The sequence below is a fragment of the Anopheles bellator genome, chromosome 1 (assembly GCF_943735745.2).
Source record: "Anopheles bellator chromosome 1, idAnoBellAS_SP24_06.2, whole genome shotgun sequence".
Taxonomy (NCBI): domain Eukaryota; kingdom Metazoa; phylum Arthropoda; class Insecta; order Diptera; family Culicidae; genus Anopheles; species Anopheles bellator.
The window spans coordinates 15,375,180-15,401,967 of NC_071285.1; the positions used below are offsets into that span (position 1 = coordinate 15,375,180).

General features: G+C 54.8%; 1 protein-coding gene across 1 annotated transcript; it reads right to left on the reverse strand.

Annotated features, from left to right (window-relative positions):
* Nucleotides 1–1,040: 1,040 nt before the first annotated feature.
* LOC131215107 (G1/S-specific cyclin-D2) lies at nucleotides 1,041–26,593 on the reverse strand. The gene is made up of 4 exons (XM_058209487.1): nucleotides 26,240–26,593; nucleotides 25,310–25,525; nucleotides 15,259–15,415; nucleotides 1,041–1,414 (listed from the first exon to the last, which is right to left on the reverse strand). Exons 1-4 carry the CDS (start codon nucleotides 26,591–26,593, stop codon nucleotides 1,041–1,043), a joined length of 1,101 nt encoding a protein of 366 aa, XP_058065470.1.
* Nucleotides 26,594–26,788: the final 195 nt, after the last annotated feature.

A 26,788-nucleotide genomic window follows, 5' to 3' on the forward strand; every position in this document is an offset into this window, starting at 1 on the left:
GCGGGTGGCCGCCTTTCGCCTTCGATCGGGTGTCTCTTTAAACGCTATCTCCCTGGCTCGGTGCCTCGTGAGTTTGCTTGTGTTTACTTTCGCTCTACTGTTTTCTCATCTCTCTCTCACTCTCTTTCACTCTGCCGAGGGCGCTACTTTTGAAACGTGCCAATAAAACTATCTTTTTACATTGTTGCGTTATCGCAAACATCGCGGGCCACGATCGCGTCGTGAGTGCCCATCGTGCGTCGAGCACGCCGCCGCCGGGAACCGAGCAGTAAAACCAGGAGGCGATAAGAACGGTCCACATACTTAGTAACGGAAATATGGGCCACTTCTCAGCGTAGTCGAATAGGAGTGTTCTTCTTTCTCCCGACTCTCGCAGTTTAATTCTTTTAACATTTCCATAGAATTGAACACCAAAATGCAAAAAAAAGATAAGAAAAAACCGCAACTCTTACACTAGGAGTAAAGAAAGAGTGAATTATAGTACAAAAGTAGAACAAGGAGTGCAAATACGAGAAATCGTTCGTCGGGCGCCTTCTCAGTGTGCACCACACCACTTCGTAGTAAATTATATGTACAAGGGGGATCCATCCGATCGATGAAGGATTACTGGATAAGCCTTATCAAACTACTTAACTCTCGGTTGCAAACAACGTGAAGGAGGAGTGAGGAGACACGTACGACACGTAGACACCATTTTTGCGGGGAATTCTTTGATATTTTTGGTGATCTGACTCTCTCCTTCTCGGTCGATCGGATCGGATCGGATTGGTTCGTCTCCATCTCCTCTCTACCTCCTTCTTTCCTTCTCTCTTTCTCTCTCAATAAGCGTTTCGGGTAATAAGCCCCGTTGGACCGAAGGGCGATGATTCTGATGGCCTGGTGGTGGTGCTTGCGGTTCTGGCCAAAAGCATGGAACACACTATCAAATGACTGGGTGCACACAGTAACGCCGGAAGCAGCCCCCCTTTCGGGGCGCTGCGTCGCGTATTCTCGCTCTTCAAGGCGCCAGGGCGCCGCCGGGCTGTTTGCGTTTGGGAGCACTAGAAGAAGATGAACTGTACATCGGTCGGCGTTTCCGGTTGCTGCTGCTGAGGGGCGGTGTTGGCGCTCGCCGAGGACAGCTTTTGTGGGGCCTGCTGATACTGCTCCTTGCAACTGCTGCTCCCGGCGGCAAGCTGCTGCTGCTGGGCGGCCGCCTGTTGCTGTTGCTGTTGGCACTGCTTGTCGGCAATTTCGCGGGCCACAATCTCCTCGATGACTTTGACGATGACATCGATATCGGCGAGATCGTGCGTCGTTAGTCGGCAGAGGTCGCGGCCGACTTCGAGCTTCGTCGACACGTTCAGGCCGCGGGTGGCCGACGCGATACAGGCCACGGCGAGCAGGGAAGGTTCCACTTGTATGAAGATGTGCTCTGTGAAACAGAAAGAAAACGTGTTTATTAGTATCGCCGCTTCGTTGGTCACGAATGTGTTGCCTGTTTCAAGAAACCTTTTTCTATTTTCTAAGCAAAAAGCTCACGCGGCGCAGATCTTGATGAGATGAAGAGAATAATCAACCCAGGGCTCCCTCAAAGCCCTTCCCCGTCTGTTTTCTTAGGATAGCCTGCGTTCTGTTTACAAGGACTCCCAGGTAGGCACCGGGATGACCCCGAGGGTACACACATCCTTCTTTTCCGTGCAATTTCTTCTGCACTGAACCACCACCATCCCACACTCAACAGCAAAGGCGCACAACATCGTGAGGATAAACGATGATCTTTCTCCCTTATTCCGTCATCCACTTTTCTTCTTCATCTGCCACACAGGGGCCTTCAGCGAGAGCCCGAAGACTGCAGCGGCGGCGTCCATCTTTCGTTTCTCATGTTTCTGCCTGCTGCTGCCGCCGCTTTCGCAACTCCCGTCGTTTCGAGGAAAGAACCCAGGCCCAGCAAAAACCGAAGGATCATAAATTTTTCCTTTGCCTAGGCCCGAGGACAGAGTCTCCTTCCTCGCACTCTTCGCTTGTGCCGTTCTTATTCCAAAACATCCCAAACAACTCAACAAACCATTGTGTGCTGCAGCGACCGGCCGACGACTGGCCGACCGGATGTTGATGCATTTGCGTCGTTTAAGGCGCAGAGCACCAGAATACGGAGCAGCTTTGTTTGAAAGGCGGAGAGGTTGCACTTATTCGAATCGGAAACTCGTCGCACTGTCGCGGGTCGATGCCGGGAGCGCATTTACAATTCAACATCCTTTCGGAATGATGCAAAGAGATGCCCGGGTCGTTTGTTCAATCCTTGTCGAAATATTTCTGCCTCAAACATGGCGGATGTTGTGTGGGCCCCCACATGTGCGGTTGATAATAAAAATAAACGCAAAACTAAACGATGATGATCGACGACCCCTTTTTAATGGAATGGTTTGGTGGTGTGTCTATGCGTCCGCAATTAAAGGGTAAATAAATAACCGATCGGATCGGTACCCCGTGCGTGCAACATTCGGATTGCGTGCGTGACCTTCTTTTCGCTCCGCAAAAGCCTTAAGCGCTCGTCGTTCCGTTTCGATTGTTTACCTTCTGTTTCAGGGTACCATTTTGATAATGGTTTGCCGCAGTTTGTGTAACAACGCTGCTCTCGTTGTGCGTGTTTTCAGGAAAACGAAATCTGAAACAACGGTGGTCCATAAAAAGTCATAAAAATCGAAAATCTGCGCGCTCCCTTTTCAGCTTTGGGCCCTTTTTTCCTTCCTGTTTTGCTGCGCTTCTCTATTTCCTAGTGAGAGGCGCGCGCGCACAGCACAACGTTCCCCAGTCGCGCAATAAATATTTGGGATGGATGGAAACAAAATCTTCCGCTGAAAGGATCAACATTTACAACATTCGGTAACGTATCATTAGAGAGGATGTTCTTCTTCGCCAATGGGATGTGAAGAAGCGGATGCAATCGATTGATTGCAGTGCACATCCTTGCAGGATCGTTCCTCTGTTAACTTTATGATCTCTTTCGCATTGTAACATCCTCCCGGGGAAAAGGCAGTGTGTGCACAACAAAGCCTAATGCAAACAAAACACAGTGCGCTCCGTTCCGTTGTGTTATTAAAAGACCCCAGAGCCCGGTCAATCAACAGCATCTCCGTTTCGGGGTTCGGCACAAGAAACACTCGGAGGATCTCTTTTTACATTCGTAATTGCAACATAGTAGAGCAGCAAAAAGTGGAACACATTTCGGTGTGTTTACAACAGAGGTGCATCGAAGAGAAACTGGCCGCCGCCGTCTGGCAGAGCATATGTTTGTAGAATGTTAAATGCACACCCAATATGCCACTGCCTCCAATTACGCTGCGGCACAGTCGCCACGCCGCCGATATGACTCATGAAGACAACGGGCCCCAAAAGGGAGTGCAGACGGCGCTCTCGATTGCTTCGGGCTATCTTATCCTGTCCGACGAACACGCAGAGATAGTGTGCCCAGAGCAAGCTGCAACCAAAAGCCAAAAGGTAGCCGCCGGCCGCGACCTGATCGATTGCAAAATCGCACTCAGAAATCGAAGGCATTTAAATGATATCCGGTTATCGGTGGTCGCGAAGCAGCATGTGGCCTTTTTTAAAGGGGTGATACACATGGCACGCCACCACCACTACGAAGTGGTGGTTTTAAAAACACCTTTTGCGCAGGCTTCTGCTATGCGCGGCCGGCAGTGCCAGCATCGCGGCGCATCACACGGCCAGCAGCTGCCATCGCCAATGATCGTGTCTCTTCTTGTCAGCCGTGTAGTAATCCTGCCGCTGCTCATTCCAATGATCCTCGATCCTTCCATCTCCACATCGCGTCGCGTGTTTTTTGCGCGGCGCAGCGTGCAGACCGCAGCACCACACACGCCAGCCAGGTGTTTTCTAGTGAAACATAAATTCGCACCATCCACGCGAAACGATCCGGTGCGCGGCTGTGGGGAGTGGCGTTTAAATGTCCTTCCTTCCTGCCAGGAGGCAGCAACCGTCCGCTGCTGCTGCTGTGTTTTGAGAAAACCTGAAAAGTAGTGCTCCCATATCGCTGGCCAGAGCCAGTTCCCCACTTCTTTTTGGCGCAAACCAGCACTTTGTTTACAAACAATCTGCCCCAGCAAGCAAACGGCGAGAGCTACATCCTTTCCCCGGGACGAAACGCCATGTGCAACGCGCGCCTCCGTCTTGCTGTGGTGCAGCATATCAATCGAACGAAACGCGATCAAGGATTTCTCCATTCCGAAGTGCGTTGAGCCGGTGCCTGTGTGACGACGTCGATGCACAGCATAAGAGAGAGAAACGTAGGTTTGCTTCGTCCGCCGTATGGCCATCATCACTCACGCCGTGCACCTGTCGGTGGTGGTCCTCGTCGTCCTCGTGGTTGTTGAGTTTTTATTTTTGTTTTCACTTTGTTTTGACCATTTTGGGGTCGCCCGGCCCGGAGCAGCAACGCTGCATCCGCCGCCGCCGCCGTCGCCGCCGATGGGTGTTCATCAGCTCCCGTCGCCAGTGCATATCCCTGCGCCTAAGTGAGGCGATCATCTCTCACCTGCCACGCCACGGCAAAAGCAAAGCATCCACCAACCACCTGCCTCGGTTTTGAGGGAAGCGGCGGCGCTCGATTGCATCGCAGCGAAGCACAAATGCTTTACGAGAGAGGATGTCGAAATAAACGGGACTAAGGGTTATTATCTCGAACGACGACGACTGGACTGCGCTAGTTAGGAGTCACAAGCCAGTCGTGGGTCCTTTTTGGCTGCACCTGCACCAGGCGGCGGCGTGCTCCGTGATCCGCCGGAGAGGCTAACTCATATTCGGCTGTTAAGGAACAGGAACGACGTGAGCCCAAGGCGCCAATCTTTTCGGGAGGAGGCGGCGCGCATTAACATCCACAGAGGACCTCTCTCTCACAGACTCGTCCTGGGGGTGCCTCGAGCGAATTGCGTTCACCAATTACTGGCACAAGCCACGAAGAAACACAAATTGCAATCTCGCTCAAACGAGAGCCCCCGAAGCCAGGTTTTGGGGCCGGCCGCCGTCATCAACAAATGCAACCACTTCTTCTTCGGATTCTGGTTGAACCTAGACGCGCTACCGCTAATTACGGGTTGTACGGGTTCCGTCTTCGGCCGGGTCATGGTTCGAGAAGCACAGCGCGCGTTAAGAGGAACGCATTTGGCCCCTTTGAATATGTAACAAAAAAGTATTATAAGGAAACTCTTCAAATTGGTGTCATTTGTGCCATGTGTGGAAAAGGGCCCTCCTTGTGGTGGGCCCCAGTGGGAAGGAAAAAACTGCTTCCTGTACAACCTTTTTCACCGCTCAGGTACGCGCGGACGGAAGTAACGAAAAGTCGGTCGGAAGTACCGCAAAAAAAAGGAAGAAATACAAACGGTTATCTTGCCCGATTGATCAAAACGATGGTCGTACACCTCTCTCTCTCTCCACATCTCAGACGGAGAGAGAGAGAGAGATCGCGCAAGGAGACCGCCAGATGGTCTAATAGTACGACGCGCGGCTGCAGAGACATTGCGCGACACGCGTGGTGAACCGTGTCCTACGAAGACGCGGCGATCCATCCACACTAGGAAAAGGATCTTCCCTGACACCAGCACCCCAGGTTACAAGGGGTCCCCGGGCAAAGGTGAAGGCGAAGAAGGTTTCCAGTTCGATAAGCTCGGGAAAGTGTAGCACAAGGCACGGCATTAGAGTTGCATTACGACGACGACATCATTGTCGTCCTGTCCTGGCTGGGCGGCCCGGTCTGCTGCAGCCGGGCGGGCGGGTGTGCCTGTAACGTCTTCACCACCTGGCGGCGGCAGTTCCATTGAAAGAGCGGAGGTATAATAATAATCAACGATCAGAACCATAATCGGACGCCAACACAACTGTTTGTACGACGACGTGCCATCGGTTGACGCGTTTCCAACTGAAGGGCGGAAGAAAACGCCAATCCTTGCGCGAGGGCTCCTTGGGTCACCCTCGACACGGCGACGCATTTTACACACAAAGGATCGCGCGCGCGCGCGTCTCGTTTAATTTACGAATTTCCCTCCAGCCCAAGTCCTTCTCCTTATCTGGGGAGTTGGCGACGGTGCGCCGGCAAAAGAAGGTAAAGGTACCGGTGTTCAAGTCATAAAACTCTCCCCGTCCGTCCTCTCTCAGCACCGCGTACAGGAGGTCCTACTCCTCCCGCAAAAAGCCCCCGAGGACGATTGTTATTATTTACGTCGATGGCTTTTCATACGTGTCGGAGGGTTGTGACCGGCTGCGCTTGGGGTGGAACGCCTGCGCCTTAAGGATTGCTATAGGCAGGAGGACGACTACTACAAATCAACATCTGCGCGCTCCCGGCGAACGAAACGCTTTAATCAAACACCTTCGAAGAAGAAATCCTAATTAGATGGCGAAGGACCCCAATGGAAATGGTGGTTCTGGTGATTCGGCATCGGCAGCCATTGCTGGGCGCTGGTACTTGGGGTACTCTCCTCACCATCCTTTGCACATCCTCTTTAGAGCGAGATTCCATAAATCTAATCCCCAGGCGCTCTGGCCATTTTCCCGAACCCGAAACAGCACAACAAAAAGGTAGCACACAAATAAAACGGACGATTCGGGGAAAAACCCGCACCACCCAGAGGTAGGTAAAGCGAGCAGAATTTCCGGATTCCGTTTCGAATCGCACAGATTCGATCCGTGGTGCCGCGCTGGAAAGTTCAGCCAAGACCAACAAAGACCTGCGCACCGAAAGTGAGTGTTGCAGACCACCCGAAAAGTCGTTACAGTCGAGGCGAGGAAGGAACCGCATCCCCGACCCGAAGGAGAACCAGAAACCGAGAAAAGGACCACAGAGCGCGCGCGCAACGGTTATCCCCTTGTTTTTGCTGCAGGAAACGGTTACGTCTTGCGTCTCGGGTGAGCACGAACACAATTTCGCACCGAAGGAGCAAAAGGATTCACGCGTGGCACGGGGTTCGCACGAGCGATTTGCATCCTGTCCATTTAGCGCAGTGGGTATCTCTCCCCGGCGTTCGACATCAGACGACCTGAATGCCGACCCAACGCAAAGAGTCCTACTAAATCCATCGCCACACACACCATAAATCTATTTGTGAACCCCTTCTTGTTATGCGCACCCAAGGCTATCTCACTCTCCACCGCTGAGCGCGTGTGCGTCTGGGGCCTTGGCCTCGCGGCGACGACGACTTCGAGGGCTCTTTCTGCGACGGCGGCTACCTTCTTGAAGGCCAACTTGTTTCGCAGTCCAGCCCGATCTCGATCTCCTCTCCGAGAGAGAGTGGAACCACCAGCGCGGACACGGAAACTAATAAAAGATTAGAGGAGAACACCGACTGGATTCGCCTCGAGAACACACGAAGCCTGCCCCCTCTGGAGCCCACCCCGCCATGGCTTTGAAAGAAAAATAATTATAATAAACCCGTCAGTCAGACCACCACCCGGGAGAGGAGGTCGGTCGTTTTTGCATAAAGGTTTCGGAAATAAATCTCGGCCCAAATCACGATCGACGAGTCGACGCCGGGACGGGATGGGACAGGACGGGCACCCGGCAACGGATTTTCGATTAGCCAGCCAGTTAATGGCGCGCACAACAAAATTATAATATTTGTAAATATTGGCCCTCGAGCGAATTCGACGCACACACGCAGGCGACCTTTCGGTGTTCGGTGAGAAGGGTTAATTTTATGACGGTCTTCGAAGGCGCCGTGCCGCGCGTTGCCGATTTTCGATTAGGGGACACACAGAACATGACAGTTTGCCGACACCGACAGCAAAAAAAAAAGACCCGCACAGCACAGCACAAATTCGCAGATTTTAAGAGAGGTGTATAAGAAAAAGGATATTGAGGAGGCATTCGACCCAAGAAACTTCAAAAGGGGCGCGCGCGTCCAACTCGTTTATGAGCGGAGCAGCCGATTCCAATTAGCATAAAACGCAGGAGTGAATGCTTTCTCGCAGCGGAGCAGCGTCTGGGGCAAATGATGGGAAAATACCCATCGATTGTGGGAAGGAGAGCTGACTGACACGGTGATTTAGCCGACGGCCGTCGGTGCATCATGCAGGCAGCCTCAGAGCGGCCAACAGGCAGGTACACCTCATCCCGACCGTTGCAGACACACCACTGTCCTTCCAGGAAAGTCGATCTCCGGGTCAAGCGCAATGCGTAACAGGAAACTCGAAGCATACCCTTGGTGTTGCGGACCGAGGAAAAGAAAGCCAACATGGAAGCCACCTTTTCTCGGTGGCTCTCCAGAGCCCCTAGAGCCTAGAGCGGTTGGTGTCCATCCAGCATAAAACGGGAGTGCGCGTTGAAGGATTCTTGGCCTTCCTCTGTCCATCTCTCTCGCTGCATAGGGGTGTGTTTTCTTATTAACCCGCACGCACTTAAACGACCAGCGAGCATCATCAGACAACAGACAGTGTGCACATAAAGGAATTGTTTCTTGAACGCTCGCTATTTTAATTATTTATGTGCATACATCAACCGAAAATGAAAACTAGTGGAACGTGAGCGGTTTAAATGGCCACCGGACAGACGGAACGTCGCGCGCCCCCCGTCAATGTCTTCAAAGTGAGGGACTCTTTTTTTGGGGCGCGAGGGACAGGACATCGTCTGGCTTGTCGAACACGTGCTCTGGTTTCTGTTATTTCAAGGCAGCTCAGCGTCGCGCCACCATGATCATGGGCCACACATCATGGAGGGACACCTCCCCAAGCCTGCTCCCACCGTCTTATGCTGCTGCGCATAAAACTAGAAACCGATAAGTGGACATCGATAGTGTGTAATTGCTTGAAAGTGAAACGACGGCCGCGGCCGAGCAGAAGACAAATGGCCTTCGCGCGCCACACCAAAAGGAAGGACGACTTCGCGGGGACACAAGGGGCCGCACACAGGAATGGAAGGATGTCAACGCGAAACGATGATCGAAAGGTGCACCGACTGCGCAACTGGAACATGACGACGACGACGACGCACCAGCAAGCTGCAGCATGTCGCGCCGGCGTACGATCGCGCATAAACAATACGGTGCGCGCGCGCACGCTCATCAAATAAATGCACGCAGCGGGCTCGACAAAATTATCGCCCTCCCCAATAGTGCACCACAGCACCTCCTCTCTCGCTGTTGCGGAGGGCATTATTATTTGCAGCCAGCCGCGCGCAGAAGTTATTCGATCCTTGCGCGGAGAGTCAAGCACAGGGAGGTCGTCTCGTCAAGGAGGTCTCTCCTTTCCGAGTGTGCCCGGCCCGACCCGACCCGGCCAGCCGTTGGACGTGATTTTAAATCGGAAATAATTAAGAAGGATCTTGTTGCGCTTTCCGGTCGCCCGTCCGTCGTCTGGGGCTGCCCTGATTCCTCGGATACGGAACCAGCCCGCCAGCCTTCCTCTTTAAAAGCAGGCACACGAATCGGGAAGGGGTCCCCCGGGTTGGCGCGAGAAAAAAGTCGTTTCTGCATCGCACGGCCATCATCACAAATCGTACGCGCGAGACATGGTCTGCCTTCCCTTCCGCTCTATTCACGAATCCACGCAGGTGTGGTTTTTATGGGCAGATCTTTCAATGCTCGCCCTCCGAAGCATGTTGTGCCAAAAGAAAACAGTCCCCGCGGCCTCATGCACGTTTCCTATAATCTATTTGATATTGAAAAACTTCACAAGAGTGATTTAAATTTCTTTCACGTTTTTTTTTTGGTTCAGGACGATGACACACCTAACCCAACCTATTATTCGTTACGATTCCTTTAATGTTTTTTCTAGTATTTAAAAAACAGAAAACACGCGCTGCACGGGATGAGAAAAGGATCGAAACGGATCCTTCGGAATGAATCTGGAGAAAGCTAGTCACGCGAAGAGGTGCTTTTTTTGGGCCTCTCCACACAATAACGGCCGCACCTCAATCTTCCTGGCGCAACGGACTGTAACGAAGAAAGCGCAGCGCGCTTCATACGCAGAAGGGATGCGCGCCTCATAAAACCGGCATTCAGGAGCGATTGATTTTGATTTGGATTATCATTACGCTTCGGAGAGCCGGGGGTTTAGAGAGAAAAAGGACATTCCATACGGACCCCCGGACCCCACACACCGACAGCCACACTTCGGAAAGGACTTTCTTTTTCTGCACGTTCTGCCAACTCAAGAGGGCCTCTCCTTTCGACCGATCCGCTTTCTCCGGAGACGATTCCTCCTTTTTTTTTCTTTGGGGGGGTAATAAAATTTGATCGCAGCGTGTGACTGGAAAGAAAATATGTTCGATCCCTCGAAGGGTGGTGAGTGTGCGCAATTTCGCTCGAAATGATGGAGTGTTTTCCCTTCGTAACTTTTTCTAATTAATTTTCTCCGATTTCCACATGGCTGGGGTTGGGCTGTCCCGAAGAAGCAGCTTTTCCGGACACCCAGGTGTGATGTGCGGATGGTATAGAAAACTGCATCGAACCGGGTCGGACAGGGATAAGATTTATGAATTGAGAAACCGTAAGACGTTGGCCCAGGGAAACCACCGCTCCAAGGGACACCCGATCCACGGCCGATCCGAAAGGGTGTAAGTGGTTGGAAGCTTTATAACCCAAAACAAGATTTTCGGCGGTACTCGCACTCTCTCGACGGGACGGGAAACAACCTCGGGAGTAATTAATTTATTGATCATGCGGTGTCCCACCACCAGCCGGGATGTAGTACCCACCCCAAAAAGGATGCGTGGCCGACCGGCAGGCCGGGAAAGCCGGTAATAAATTGCCGGTCCCTGTGTCCTTTCGAAGGGTCCCACCACACCACCACCACCAGCCAGCCTAATCTCGTTCCACGTCCCAAGATGTAACGGATTCTCGGGCCTACAGCAACATTGTTGCGGGATGTTTTTCCACAAAGGACGAATCCGCTTTAGGAGAGGAGGAACGAGTTTTTCTTCTTCCGCAAACGGTGTGTCACATCCACCCGATCGTAAGATATCTACCCAGATAGGGGGCCGTCTCCTGACGGGCCAGCCAGTCCATTCGTCGTTGATCGGCGGTTGTGACATTTATTCAAATCTGGAGATCTGGAGATGGAAATCTTAACGGCCCTACGCTGTTGCTACTGCCGGGGGCCACCATATCATAATGATCGCCGCGTAACCTGAGAGAGCTCTCGGTCGGGAAGCGTGCAACAATGTTGCCAATATTATACGACGATATGCCTGCCAATAATTGATAAACCAATTTGGGGTGGACGACAACGACACTAACTACTGGCCAGTCTCATAATGTTCTCAGAGCGGCTGGTATGCGATACCTCACCATGACCGGCAGCAAAAGGTCGTGCCGCATTCTCCGGACACTTCACGGCGCAGCGAGCAGCAAAACCTGAACTGCGAGCCGGGAAGGTTTCATTAACCAAAACGAGCACTCACATGACGGGGGGACACCCCGTCCGATGCGAAACAGGACTCGGAGGGACTTCTTTCAAGTTTGGTCTCCCGGTCGGCAAACGACATTCCCCGGGCGCTCGAAGAGTTGTGGCCGCTTCCCGAAAGACTGTCCCAGATTTTTAAACCAAATCACAAACAGAGTCCGTTTACAACGGGCCATCATTCCAGCATGAATTGCAAAAGTTGCTAAATTTAGTCAAACCCAAGGCACAGGGGGCGCACAAACAAAACCGGTTGCGGCTGCCAGTGCCGGACCCTCTTCGACGGTTTGGTGGTCTCTTTGAAGGATAGCGCTCTTATTGCTAGTGTTCTTCCTGGGCACCAACAAATGCCACAGTCTGTCGCGCCTGAGAATAGAGTTGGGGAGATCATCGTAAACAGCTGCGTCGTCCGTCTTACGATAAAATGGTAAACGGTGCCCGTCGGTGACGCAAACGAGACCATTGATTGCTAGGCCGGTGTGCCTAGAGAGACGCTTAGTCTGGAGGTCCGCGGCTGGACTACTGAAGACGCCCGAAGAGAAGGATTTGTCTCTGTCGGAGCAGCAGCAGCTGATGACCTCTCGTCCCCACACAGACCCTACACTCTGCGGTCCCACGGTATAGGTACGGGGCGTAATCCATTTCCTGATATGATGGCGGACAAGTACAAATATAAGTAAGGCACCCCCGGCAGCGGCGACGACGTACTTATCACCACACCACACACCATTCTAGAGGAGCCGGAACTGGCGAAGATCGATAAGATCTCACCTTGTGCGAAGGTGGTGACGTGTGGTGGTTATTTTTCGTCCATTGACATTCGTCCAGGTTCAACGATCAATTACAGCGGAGGAAGATTTGAAGAAAAGGGGAGACAACACCCGGAGGGGGTCCCAAGAATCAAAAAGTCAACATCCGCCACCGCTGCCACGACGACCACGAGTCGGCGCTGTGGGGTGTCGGCGCCACCACCACCAGCAGGACCACCAGACCCCGATACTTTCTGGGGACGACTGCCTCTGTTTAAGGAACTGGCGTTCTGGCGTTCTGGCTGGCTGGCTGGCTGGCGGGAGGAGTTCAGGAAGCCCTTCGACCACGCGTTTTTAATAACTCGCGAGCGACGAGGACGAAGAAAAAGAAGTACCGCGGGGCGGCAAGGAAAGGCATCATAAAAGGAAAACCTGGCACTTCCCAACGCGGAAAATGACCCTCGGGGAACGCGCGGCTCGGAACCGTTTATGGTGGTGGCATGTGTTGCGCGCCGTATACTTTCGAAACAGCATCGAAAAACCAAGTCACCCTTCAGCAGCAGCAGCAGCAGGTTCAAGTACCACACAGACCTCGCCCCGCCGCGGCCGACAGCCCTCAAGTTGACAGAACCCGTTCAGAAGTCCCCCCGCTTGGCCGTTGACACTGTGCCGCCTCTTGGCCTGCCTGGAGCTGGCTACCCCCATCAGCACGCAGAGAAGGACTTAGGACCCCCGAGGAAGTCATTAGAAGATAGGTGGTGGGGAAAGACCGGAAATTAACATAAATTTCTCTGCACCGGGTGGGCACTCGGGCGATCGAGGTGTCGCGATAGGGCACACAAATAAGTGACCCGGTCAATTAAGGACACCGTGCCGTCCGCCGGAAGGTGGTGTCCGTTGCAGCACAGTGCGCACACACCTGCGCACCCTCGTGCGTGACCCGCACGGACACAACACGGAGGAGCCACAAGACACCTCTTTCGCTCGAGGACTACGCGCAACCAGCAGCAGCAGGCGCAACAACCTGTCAGGGCACGTGAGTAACGACGATTCTGAGGGCTGCGCCTGTTTAATGTGTTACGAACATTCGTTCGTTCGTTCGTTCAACCCCGCGCCAGCAATGTATCGCAGGATTCCGATACACGCAGGACACACCTCGGAAACGAATGGACCCCGTCGGATCCTTGGACCCGGGCGTGTATTGCGGCAGATGTTTGATATCACCCCAGAGAGCGCCGCAGCAACTGGTGGGGCAGTAGCCGCCGAAGCTCAAGGACCCATCGATCGGGGCCTGCTGCTAGCCGGGGCTTGTGTATCGGAATGGAACCGGGACCCGAACCGGACACACAGAACAAGCAGAGCAAAAGGACACGGCAAAAGGACCAGAAAAAAGGACGACAAGAAAAAGAAACGCAAGCGAACGGCAGATGTTCGTGTCCGCGAGAGCTCGTTTCGTTGCGTTACTCCAGTCCTGCTGCGTCCTCGTTTCGCGTCTTTTCCGAAAAGGATCTTGTGTGCCAGAGGAGTGCCAAGAAGCGTGCCCTCTTCTTGGGTTTGCAAATTTCGTACACGCAAAATACACACCCTTTTCTAACGGGGGGCGAACACACACAACGCAACCCCCCTCCCGGAAGAACCGGAATCCTGGTTCTGGTTTGGTTCTGGCCGTGGCGCGGCGATTTAATTTCTTAACATTAACAACAAGACGAACGAGCGCGCGCGCACATCAATGCGCACAGGGTTCTCTTTTGTCGTCCCTCAAGTCCGCAAAAGCAACCCCTCTTTCGGTTGGAGAGGCGATCCACAGCACGATGGGGTCCCCGTGCGGCTCCTCTCTTTGATAGGTGGCTCTCTATTGCCGCCGAAAGCCGTGCTCGGAGAACGTGTCCCTGCTGCGGTGGCCGCGCGCTTACCTAACATACCCTAACGGAGACACGCACACACACCGCCGCCGGAGAAGGAATCTGGCCCGCTTCCGCAACAACCCCATCGCGGTCCTCCTGTTCAAGCATCGGCCGGGTTCGCTGTGCTCTTAAAACGCGGCTTCTTCTCGCGCACCGCGCGGTAACCTTGAATTTAAATATCCCCGAATCTGCACGGTACCACCAAGAGCGCGGGGCGGAACGAGATGGCCGAGCGACAGAGCAAGCCGGGGGGAGGGATTGAGATTCCATCGCCGGTCGTGCCGTGCGATTCCGCCCGAAGGAATGGGGTTGGCTCTCGACACACAGCGAGAGAGCGAGGCAGCCAGCAACAGCATAACTACCCTCCACCACAAAACCGTCCGTCTTGGTCGTCGTCGTGAGCGCGGTGGCTTTGGCATTGAAATCGAAGAATAATTGTCCTCGCCGTCGTCGTCGCCGGCCGATCGACGGCTGGTCCTTCGCGCCGTTTGGCGCTGTTACACCGGCGCGGCACCACACCGCGGAGAGCCGTTAAAAGATGCCAGAGTGCTCCGCTCTCGCCGTTGGCATTTGCGCGAAGGATCGGCCGGTGAGACGACCACGACGAACGGTGGGACGGATGGATGATGTTGGGTTGGCTCTGTGGCTGTGGCAATAAAATCAAATATCCAGCTTGGCCGGGCGCGCCTTGGTTCTTGATAGAGCAATAAACGGTCGGACGGTCGGTCGGTCGTCGCGACGACTTGCAGAGAGGAATTTTATGAAAATGACCTCGAATTAGGGACCTCTCTGCTGTGCGCCCCAGAGGATCCAGCCAACAATAAATGGGGTGCGCACCGGGGAATACACTCTTTCTGCCATCTCTGAACGACGTTCATCACCCTGCTCTCGGTGTCCCGAGTTTGACGAATCAATTGTGCGGTGCGCGGACCCGAACAACTGCATCATCCGGCGAACTCTACAATAAAAACTCGAAAAAAGAGACCCAAAAGGTGAGCGTTCCCTAAACCGGGCGACACATTCGATTGCGAGAAGTCTGTCACAAACTTCAGCACTGCGACAGTTGGCAAATTGTCCGTTTTCGAACGGAGATAACACGGAAAAAGGATGTCCTATAGGGGGGAGAACCTCGTGAAATGCACACCTAGTCGTGCTAATTATGAGGTCCCTGTCCGCGTAAGCGACGATCAGATAAACGAAAGGATCACACTACTTACCCGTATTGCAGACGTGGATGAGCGTGTGCGCGTGCTCGCGCAGCCGGGAGTCGTCCGAGCCCCACTTCACACGCTCCAGGATGTGATCGACGTAGTCGTAGGCCGTCACGGCGTTGATGTTCCACTCGAGTTTGCTGATCAACAGCAACTCCCAGCTCTGCGAGAGAGAAAAAAAAACGAAGCTATTAATAAAACTGGAACATTACACCCGTTTTAAGGACATCATGCGCGTGCGTCCGCCATGTGCCAACTTTCGTGACACACGAGCCATCTGCACACGGCCTTTACTTTTTTAACGAACGGAGAACAATAAACCATAATTAATTCTTTAAGACCCTAGTCGACGCAACACCGTAAATTTATTCTGGAACGTGGCTTAGCCAATAAGGATGCACTGTCCTCCTCCTTGATGGGGGGCTCAAGGACCACGCGAAGAAGGAGCACGGTTTTCTGTTGCATAAATTTCGTGCCCCGTCGATCGTGAAACGCGCGCGCGTGCGAAGGCGCGTCCCGGCCCCCCGAGGAGCATGTGGCGCTCTAGCGCACCACGATCGTAATCGTAATCCTAGGCCACACGACTTCTCTGTCTGCGCGGCCCACTGACGGAATGGTGACTGCAGGGGGAAAAACCGTTAAATTGTTTGAACGACGTCGTTGGGGTTCCTTTTCTTCCCGGGTGCAGCAGCGGCGCGCGATGCCGTTTTATACGTTGCGCCTTTTAATGGTTGTTCACGTCTCGTGTCTTGCCGCATCGGCATCGGTCAATTGAGGTTATGCAAATATGTTGTAACAACCCGGAGCGCGCGGATCGAGTGGTGAGGTCCCTCGCCGTTGTCTGTGACTGACCGCAAAATTATAGGCCGTAATAAATCGAATGCTCACCCCACAGGACAGGGTGCTGTCCCGGGGGTTTGGTCCCGGTCCCCGAACGGACCCTCCTGCCGTTTGGCCACAGCATCCTCTTTTACAGCAGCGGTGGCCACCATCAGTCCCGTCGCCTCTCCGGAGGGTTTTGATTGATTAATATCTTCTCGACCCTGGGAGTGTCTCTCTGTCGCTCGCTCTGGGCCGAGGACACTCCTTTGTTTTTCCTTCCTACGATCATGTACGGGGGTTCGGGCGCGTCGTGTCGGTCATCGCGCACCGTCGTATCCTGCGCGGCTTGCGGACACTTTTAGTGTCGTCCTTGATCCCTATGCCCTGCGCCGCTTCCTTGTGTCCGCGGGCCAGGGAACCCGGGAAGCAAATAGCCATGTTGTTTCCCAGGAACGAGAGTCGGGTCGCGGCTTTGGCTGATGATGAATTGTTTGCTGGACCTATTTGCGCCTCATTGCGCATTCATGGCGGCGGCACGCGGGATTAGTGGCTACCAAACACCACCCTTTCCTCAAGGATGCTGTGGGCCGATCAAGCGTCCGAGTCCGAGGATCGACCGCCACTTTGCCTTTTTGCGTCTTGTTCGCGCGCGCGATTGGAACCTGTCGAACGGCTCTCTCCGTACGGCAAAAAACCATAATGAAAAGGAAGTTTCATAATCGCTGAATCCAAATCATCCCTCCTCAGCAACTCGTCGTCGTCGTCGTTGTTGTTGGAGTGCCGGGGCTCTCCTAATGATTATGAAGGCCCATTCTTTGCGCTGCGTGTCCGCGGACGGTCTCTCCCGCTGTTCTGTCCTTCCCGCCGCGCCACATCCCGATTAACGAGTGTGCCGCTGTGGGAAGATATCCTTATAGCAACGGAAATCAGAGAATTTAACCAAATCATCGCCGAGCGCCCAGCACCCGGCGGCGTCCTCGGCAGAAGAAGAAGCCCAGCGCCTTTTAAAAATAAATCGCCGGGCGCGCTGCTATTTTGGACATACAAAAGCTAACAGGGCCGCCCCCTTCTGCCACACAGCTTCCTGGGGCCCTAGAGCAGAGCAACAGAGAACAGCTCGCCGCGCCGTGCGTGATTCTCAAGAGATCGTGTTTTTGTTCCATTTTTTGTTTTGCGGCGCTCCTTCAAATGGTCTTCCATCCTTCAGGGAAGGCGCTAAAGGGAATGCGCAGGCAGCTCCTCCTTTTGTGCGCACCTTCCTCGACTGACCAACTCTTCGGGGGTGTGTAAGGAGCAAAAAAAAGGGGCCAAAGTGGTGCGCGCAAGCAAAAACTGAAACGGTCCCACCACAAGGAGAGGTCCACCGTTTCCTTCTGCGCCATCGTGTGTCCGGTGGTGCTCCTTTCGATACGGTCGAGAAATTCGATTTTTCGGACCGGGTCGGTCACACACAGGGCACTCAGGCGGCATCCTGACGCCGCCGCCGACCGATCAAATTCTGCGCCCGCACACCCGCGGGGCGCCCTTTTTTCGGAGTCGGACCCTGCCGAAACGCAGACAAAGGTGCAAAAGCCACCAGGCAACAGATCACCACCACCACCACCAGCACCAGCACCAGGCGCAGAATGCGGCGATCTCGTAGGGGGCGAGAAACTGTAAAGGACAATGTTTAAGGAAAAATTAAAAAGCTTCGTTCTCAAGTGGCCGCGCGCGGTCCGTTGCTCCGTTGCGATTTGATTGATGATCTCTCGGCCAGATAACAGGTAACACGGTCGCAGCGCCCAGGACCAGCAGGGCCGGCGCTCGCTCCGGTTCCCAAGGAGGGCCGCCGGAGGGCCCTATAAAGGCCAACGCACACACACGAATCGGCGAAGGAGCCAACCGGCAACGGCAACAAGTTCCACACCACCGCCACCGAGGAGGTCTTCCTTTTTCGGGGAGCGAGCCCACGGCGGTCCAGGCCGAGAAACTCCCCACCACAGGACATATCAGCACCACCGCCGGGATGGTGTGTTCTTTCACCGAGATTTCGATCTCTCTTTCACTCCCGTGATCTTCCCACAGGAACCGCGCGCCGCCGTAACGGGCTGCGGGTGGCGGGCGGGCGGTTTAGCACGCAAACCGACCGCCAAAAAAGTGAGAACACACGGGAGAGACGACATTCCATTGCCGGTGGTGGTGGTGGCGGTGGTGGGCTGGAGAAGCACTGGCTGGGGGTTCTACCCCTTGCGGTTCTCCTTTGCCGTTTCTGTCCCGCCAAAAGGAGCAAAGCAAATGAGGCGAAGGCGTCATAGCATTTTCGGCGCCAAAGACTTGAATTTCTTCTTCGTGGAGACCCCCGAACAGACTTCGTGGAAATCGTAAAAAAAGGGGCCTCTGTGTGTGGTGGCCCATAAAATGGCCACCACCAACACACACATTCGGATGCTGCTGGCGATAAGAGAATTCACCCCGCCCGATTGCCAACCTCTTTCGTTTGGGGCCGCCTTTAAGGCCGATGGAGGCAGAGAGAGTTGAGACATCTCTTCTCGCGCGCCGATGCCGAAAGATTCATTCAAAGTGCCATCACGGCGTCGCACACATCCTGTGCCCCGTTCCGTCGGCCGAACGTCTTATCTTCGCGTTCTAACCTTCAATTCTTTACCACCGTGACGATGGCGACGACAACGACGAGGATGATCCTCACGAGAAGAAGTCGCGCGCACGCTCAGCTCATGGGGTTCTGGCTCTTCATTCACATTTTTATCGAGCCGACCCCGCCGTCTTCCTTGCCTTCTTTTTCGTTGCGAAATTTCGTTCCGAATTTTTTGGGGTGAATCTCTTTGCTGTTCTCTCCCCCCACGAGAGCTCGACCTTAAACATTAAACATTAAACAGAAGATGTGAATGAGGAGACAACGGAAGGGCCCACCGGGCCCTTGTGGCCTGCGTCGTGTATGTGTGCGAAACCGAAAAAATCCTTCCACGGGGACAGCGGCGCATGCAGCGCGCAGCGACCAAAGGCGAGTCCATTTAAAGAGCGAACTTCTAACTGGAAAACGATCCTCGCCTTCTTCGGAATACCAAAAGATACCGCGCGACCGAGGACCGAAACGGAAAAAAAACTACAGCAGCCAGAGGATCAGCAGGATCGACACGATCGGGACAGAGACGGAGAGGGAATGCTGCAGCACCAAAACAACAGCGCGCGGAGCGTGAAGAAGAAGTGTGCGCAGATCGGCAAACAACACACCAGACACCGGCAAGAAACCCGAAGGTAAAGGAGGCAAAGAGAACGCGCCAAAAAGGCGCACCGACAGAACCACTTCTCGGCGGCGAAGAAGCCGGCGAAGGGTGAAGAAGAAGAAGACGAGCCAGCAGCCAAAAAGCGAGTAAAGTACGCAAAAAAGGCACAAAAACTATCACAACCAACAACTCAGCAACAAGGCAACAACAAGAAGGAGGCACATATTTTATTTTTTTAAAAGGCCAAAACCGGATGACCGACCAACGGAGAAGGAACGGACAGAGAGAGAGAGAGAGAGAGACAAGGCGCAGCAGCAAACAACGAAATAACGAACAGTAAAACAACACACGATGGATCGCGGAACGGTCCAAAGGAAGCCCAGCCTTCACCCAACCGCCGCCGCCACCGTCTCTGCGTCCCCCGTTCGTCCTCAAACCGATTGAATAACGTGTGAAAATGTTGTAAACTCATTTTTCAGGATCTTCTCTGGTCGCGGCGGCGGTGGCGACGGCGGCGGCGAGGATCAGCGAGAGGACTCCCGGGCGAGTGAGCACACGCACTGGCCAGGGAGAGCCAAGGAGCATACCGCGCGCGCTGTGGAATGGCAAGGAAACGGTCACAACGCACACAGGACAGGACAGGGCAGGCAGTGGTCGACCGAGAGAGGGAGAGAAAGAACAAGTGCCTGCGCGAAAGAAGATGCCCAGTTTAACTCCGGGCGCTCCGGGATTCGGTCGGGATGCGTGCGCGCCTCTGGAATCCTCGATCTTCTGTCACACTTCCACCAACGTGCGTGCTTGTGTCCTACCACCATCTCTCTCTCTCCGTCCTCTGCCGTCACCGCCAAGCCCATCCACGGCCAATTCATTCTGGAGTTTTGTATTTTTTATGGTCTTTCCCTGGTCTTTCTGGGAAACAGACGAAAGGAATTTCTGGTGGGGCTCGCTACACTCTCTCGCTCTCTCCCCGTGACAGTTCCAGAATTTTGCGCGCGCGATCGCGCCAGAACCTGATGCGCGGGCTTGGCTCCATCTCCTTTGCGCGCGAATCTCGGGCGGTGTCCTCTCCGCGCCCCACGGGAAGGAATCGCTCTCTAATTCGCTTGCGCGGCCCCGACGACGACGACGGGCACCTTTCTCTTTCTGTCCCCGTCTGTCCGTCTGGCTTTGGTGTGGGGGGGGGAGGGTGGTTTTGGGGGGGTTCCCGGTATGTCTGGTGGTGTCACCACACGGCGGCAGTGGCCTGGCCAACAAGGCATTGTGTTTGTTGTGTGTTTTTGCGCGCGCGCGCGCGCGCTTGGCCGTCGCCTTGCAGCCTGCCTCTCCATCACACAGTGCTGATCACACAACACTCGACACATACCGGGTGGCCGCCGCGACCCGGGTTCCACCACTACCCCACCCCGGGTGCATTGGAATCTGCGTTGGAGAGAGTGCACCACCATCGCGCCGTCGATGTCTGGAAGGTGGTACCCGTGTATATGTGTGAGGATCTGCTCCTTCACCGAAGGTGGTTGTGTTTCCCGCGAGGCCGCGGACAAAACTATGCTCCGGTGGTCCTTTGCGCCACACACCGCAGAAGAGACCAACCACAAAGAGCAAGAGGAGACCACAGAGAGAAGCCCGATCGTTAGAGATCGGGCCTGTTGGTCGAAAGGGTTCACCACCGAAAGGAAGAAAGGAACCAAACTACCTCTCCTTGGGGGGGGACACGACACAGGATACTTTGGAGCCGGGGGGAGAGATCCGCAACAAAACCGGACCGCGGCGATCGCCAGAAAGGACAGACGGGGTCAAGATTCCAGAGCGCGCTGCCGAAATTCGAGCGCTTCATCACGAACTTTGCGCGAGCTGCTGCCGCCGTCGCCGCCGCGCGAAAGGAAGGTCGAAAGGAGCCGGCAACAGGAGACTAGTGATCATGGGGGCGCGGTACAGATCTTGCGGATACAGATTAGCGCGGCACAGATTGTGCGCGAGCCAACTACAAGGATCTTGCGACGGGGGCTGGTGCTGCGCGGCTCCGTCTGAATCAGGTTTCAAATTCTTCAGAACGAGCCCGAGCATCACCACATCCGGTGCGCGCTGGGTTGGTGGTGGTGACCTCGTCCCCGGTGGGGGGAGTTTGAAAGACGATACACTAAACATCGCAACACGGGGCTCCCCACGGGGCCACATAACAAGCACAAGGCTACAAATCCTAATGCCCAATTAGTAGGTGTTGTTATTTTCGTGGCCGTGGAGGGCGCAGCACCATCAGCATCGGAGAAGCCTCTTGAAGAAGCGGGAACCCCTAAAATGAGGAGCGTTTAGAGCGTTTGCAATAAAACATCACCGGGGATCGGAACCGGCGGGGGGAACGGGGCCGGGTTGGCGCAACTGCCTGTTGAAGCGCGCCAGATTTTACGCTTCCTTCTCCGTCCCGCTCTTTTCATTGAGAAAAGTACCAGAGCGCGGCGGACCCGGCAGCTCTGCTTGGAAGATCGCTGGGGCTCCAACGCACGCACACTGGCTCAGAAGGGTGGTTGGTGGGAAAGGGGAACCGCGGAGAAGCTGGCGTGGCGTGGCGTTACCGAAGAAGAATGGGCGTTCGCTGCCGCCACCACCACCACCACGCCCCACAGAGCCCGGCAACACAATAAATGTAAATCATTTTTGCCTTCCCGCAGACCCCGAGAGTGAGAACACAGAGGGACCGACCGATCGCGCCCCCCGGTTTCGCCCACCCCCGGTACCTTCGAAACTGCAAGTGAATTTGTTTGGGCGAGGGGGGGGATCCGGCGCAAAATTGGCGCTTCTACCGAGATCACCCGCCGCGCGCCACACGCTCTCTGATGAAGATGGATACGGCAGCGCGCCCGTGATCGTCGCCGCCGCCTGTCTTCATCCGGTTGCGCGCTCCTTGCGGGTGTGGCCGGGAGCAGGATGACACACGAGGGCACGAGTTCCGAATCGCCCAAAATAATGTCCTCCCCTCGCTGATGCTGCTGACACAATACGGGCCCCCCTCCGTGTGTCCTCCCGTTGGGTGTGGGCGATGTCCAGAGCGAAGAAAATTTTGCGCTTAATTGGTTTTGATTGATATCGTATTACCCGGGGGTCGGGGCCGAAGGACGCGCGCGCGCCCGCGCAGGATGTTTATGCGCAGGCAACCTGTGTGTGCGCCATCCTTTCGGGACCACCACCAGAAAATTCCGTCGTTTTGGGCCCCGTTTTGGGCCCCGTTTCGGGCACGCAGCACGATGATGGATTAGCGGGCGTCAGACATCCGGTGGCGGCCGCAAAAAAGGAGACCGCACGCAAAATGAGATGATGGCGCACAGACACGTTTCGTGACACTTTCCACTGCCCCGCTCGCTTTCCGGTCGTCGAGTCAGGGTCGGGAGAGAGAGCCTTTCCCCTGGGGGGAGAATTTTGCAAACGAACTGCAGCAGCAGCAGCAGGATTTGTTTAATTAAGCCCATTTTAGGACACACAGCAAACCACCACCAGAGAGCGAGAGAGGGAGAGCCTCAGAGTCTGTCCATCCTAATTTGGCCAACACACCAGACCACAGCAGCAGCAGCAGTGCGGCGCCGTCTTTTGCGCCGCGGAAGCGTGGGAAATATGGTCGGATTTCAACGTTTGTTCTGTTCTCCGGTTCTTGTTCTGCAAAAAAGATGATGGCCCAGCAGAAGCAGACGGTGCTCTCCAGACGACAGCATCCCGTAGCTAGAGAGCTAGAGGGCCCTGACCCGCGGTGCGCGGTGTGAGAGAATTTGGTGTGGCCGTTTGCAAATTTTATGCGCACGTTTGCGTCAATGAGTGAGTGGCGCGGACGTCATCTTTTCGCAAGAACGCACACCCATAATACCCATATCCCACAGACAGACTTCCTTCAGACGGAGCCTACACGGAGGGCCAAGTGTGGTGGTTTTTAAATGCACCGCCAGCGAGCGAGAGTTGAACGGCATTAACTTTCCTCCTTCCTGGGGTAGGCCGCGTGGGGCGCGCGGTCAGCAGCACACCCACCCATCCTAGAAGACGGAGAGAGCCGCTCCTCGCTGAGCTTTAGTTGGGTACCGTGTCTGGGGCGACGGGGCGGTATTTAAATGGCGCTTGGAGAGGAGGGAAAAGCGAAGAGTGTGTGGTTTTTAAATGGCCACACACCATAATCCCACCCGCCATCGCCCCGTCGGTTCTACAAATCCGCTGGCCCCACAGAGCGAGAGAGGGAGAGTGTAGTGACCGTGGGGTCGCCACACTATTTGGTCAGCAGGCGAGAGCTTATTATTATTTCCTTCCTTGCTTCCTGAGGTGTGTAGCAGCCACCACCACCCCTTTAAGGCCCCCCCTCAAGGTGACGTCGTTACACCGATGACCATATCCCCTACACCCCTGGGGGGGTGGTGGTTGGTGCCCATCGCTTTTTATGTTGCTTGCGTGTTGCGCGAATCCGTATCACCGCGACGCACACAAACACAACCACTGGCCAAGAGGTGGCTCCCCTTTATCCCCCCTTCCGTATATCTCTTCTGGGGCCACCCCACTTGACGAGCAAAGAGATCGTTTCCTCGGTTCCGGTCCGTTGACGATCGCTCCTCCATCCTTCTCGAGTGCGTTCCACCGACGGAAGGTGCCACAAATTGGTGGCCGGACCGTCTGATGGTAGTTTTCACCAATTATCTAGCAAATTGGCGACGATGATGCTCGCGCGCCCGAGGGTTGCAAAACGGTACGGTACAAACGAGCAGGATCTTCACCGAAACCTTCGAGAGAGGCCGGGGCTAACTGTGGCCAGAGTCACATGCCAACACCGGGAGATAATCCGGGAGACAGGATGGGGACCTTCTGCCCTTCACGGGATATTAATTACAGAAGGAGAAATTTTCATTTCTTCCAACACGATCGGATCTCGGCGTGGCGCGTGTTCTGCTTTTCCCCAGCTCACCAACCGGAAGCATGATATAACCCGTCTGCTGGAAGTTCTTCGGACCTTCCCAGCCCCCTATTAGTCTCTTCCCACTGAACCGAACTCAATTTCGCGTGCCTTACGCACCGTGGTGTTTGGCGCGATCGATTCCGAGTCCGACAATAATTTATAGTTCCATCCACACAACGATCACCGCGAGTTGTGATTCGTTTCGCTCGGGCCACTGGAAACAATTGTGTGGTTTCTCTCCAACCGCAAATCCGCGATCCGTGGCGGGATCGATTTTTTCGCGATTGCAAAATTGGTCGAATTCGGTGCGCAGAAGTGGGCAGGCAGACATCATCATGATTTAAGGCCCCACTTCCGAACACACGCACGCACGCATACAGGCGCAGGCCCAGGGGCGGAACGAAATGAAGCGAAAAAGGAAAATAAATGCGAGTCCCAACAGTGAAGATTGGGAGGCCACACAAAGTGCTACGCAAAAAAAGGCCTGCGAACCGCGCCACTGCTCACTTGACCTGCGTTATAGCTGCTATGGTGTATATGTGGCCGGTTCTAATTTTTTCGCTATTTTCTGCTATTTTTCGCCATTTCCTCTTTTCGCCATCACTTACGCCACTTTGTCTACCGCCGCACGCACACACAGAGAGAAGTGCGCGATCGCGCAACTTCGCGCGGGTAGAGTCAATTTGCAAACATACCACCCCAAAAAAAAAAAAGAATCTCTTTAAAGAATGCTGAGAACCAAAGTCGTGTGCTGGAACTCTCCAAACCGAACGGGGTGGCCGGCCGCGAGTGGTGCGGAGAATTCGCGAGCCCCAACAGACGGCGACGGCGATCAGGTCGCGGAAGGAATGCAGAAGGAGCAAAAATAAACGCATTATGTATGTGCACATTATACATATAGATGGTGGAGGAGGTTGGCCCCGCTCGCCAAGTACATACAAAACACACATCCAAGCGTGTCAGCCACATACGAAAGTTCCCGAGAGGGCAACCAGAAACCGAAGAGCTCTGTGGGACACACACTTATGTGAGCACCCAATATGTTCGCGGTGGCCCCCACAGGGCTGGCTGGGAGTGGAGGGACGACACTTACCCTTATCTGATCCGGTGAAACCGCATGGTCGGTGTAGGCACTCAGCACATCGACCGTTAATGGCTGACACTGGCGAATTTTCGATGCCAGCAGCAGGGCGCAACATCCGAGCAGCTGCAGGTGGTAGCGATTGATCCGCAGGACGCACAGGAAGCGGTCGAAGAAATTCACGGCCAGCGGAAAGGTCTGCTCTTCGCACTTTTGCTCATCGCAAACCTGGGACGGTTGTTGTTGTGGATGACGGCGTGACGGCCACCCGTGATCGTCGTGATGGGGCGCGTGTCACCATCCCACGATCGGCCGGAAAGCGATGATGATGATCACGTCGTCATGATGGGTGGTGGTAGTGGTGGAACAATGCCGGCCGGCCGGCGACGATCACGAGCACAAAAAGAGAAAGATAAGAAGCAATGTTATTAGAAGCCCCCAGAGGCAGAGAGCAAGAAGGAGAGAAGGATTGCCGAAAATTCGCACACAGAGCCACGGCCACGGGCAGGCAGACGGCCGGGGGTTCGCGGTTTACATGGTCAGCCTGTGTGCGCGTGTACGCAACCGGCGTAACGCAAGAGTCAATGCTCCCGCGGAGCTCTTTAAAACCGTGCTCTCGCGCCCACCGCACCACCTCTTGGGCCCGCACCCGGTTGGGTCCATCCTACAAGAGGCAACCAAATAAGTCAAAAACACGGCGCACCGAAGCAGCCGAAGCGCGAAAATAAAACTAATAAATAAACCATCCCGTATCTAACTTCTGCGCGAATCCGAGAGACGGCCACGGTCTGTCCGATTGAGGGCGCGATGGGTGGGAGTTTTTACGCCGTGCACCGCGTGCTGTGGGTTTTAAATTTTAAAGGGAACCTGCAACAACATCGGATGGCAGAGCTGCAAGGAAAGAAAGCCGTCCCCGTGTGCCCCTGAGCGTCCCCCCCTTACCTCCAGCATCCACGTGGTGACGATCTTGCGCATGTGGGGCTTCACGTCCTGCTGCTTTTCCTGGAAGTAGTTGCACTCCGGTATCGTGAGCCGCTGCAGTAACAGCAGGTTCCGGATGACACGGTCGTCGGTGATCATATGGTGGTCCGGTTCCGCCAACCGGCTGCCCGTCTCCTCGTACATGCTCTCTTCGCAGGACAGCTGATTGATACCGGACTGGGCGGGCGTGGGACCGGGCAGGGCGGGCGTGGTGGCGCCGGCCATCCCCGGGCCACCAACGGCGGCGGAAGTCACGGCTGTGGCGGCCACGTTGCCCTCCACCACGGTCGTTCCCGTTTCAGCTTGCGGTGCCATGGTGGTTACAGCAGAGGGACACACTACCGGGGGACACTAAAAGATGGCCGAAAATTGCGTTTTTCGCCTTTGCAATCCACAGCAGTGTGATTGTTTCTTTTTTCTTCCTCGAACGTCGGGCTCAGGCACGTCCGCGGGCGCTGAGCTCAACGCATACACACGCGCGGGCACACTGTTCACTTTTTGCTACTCACT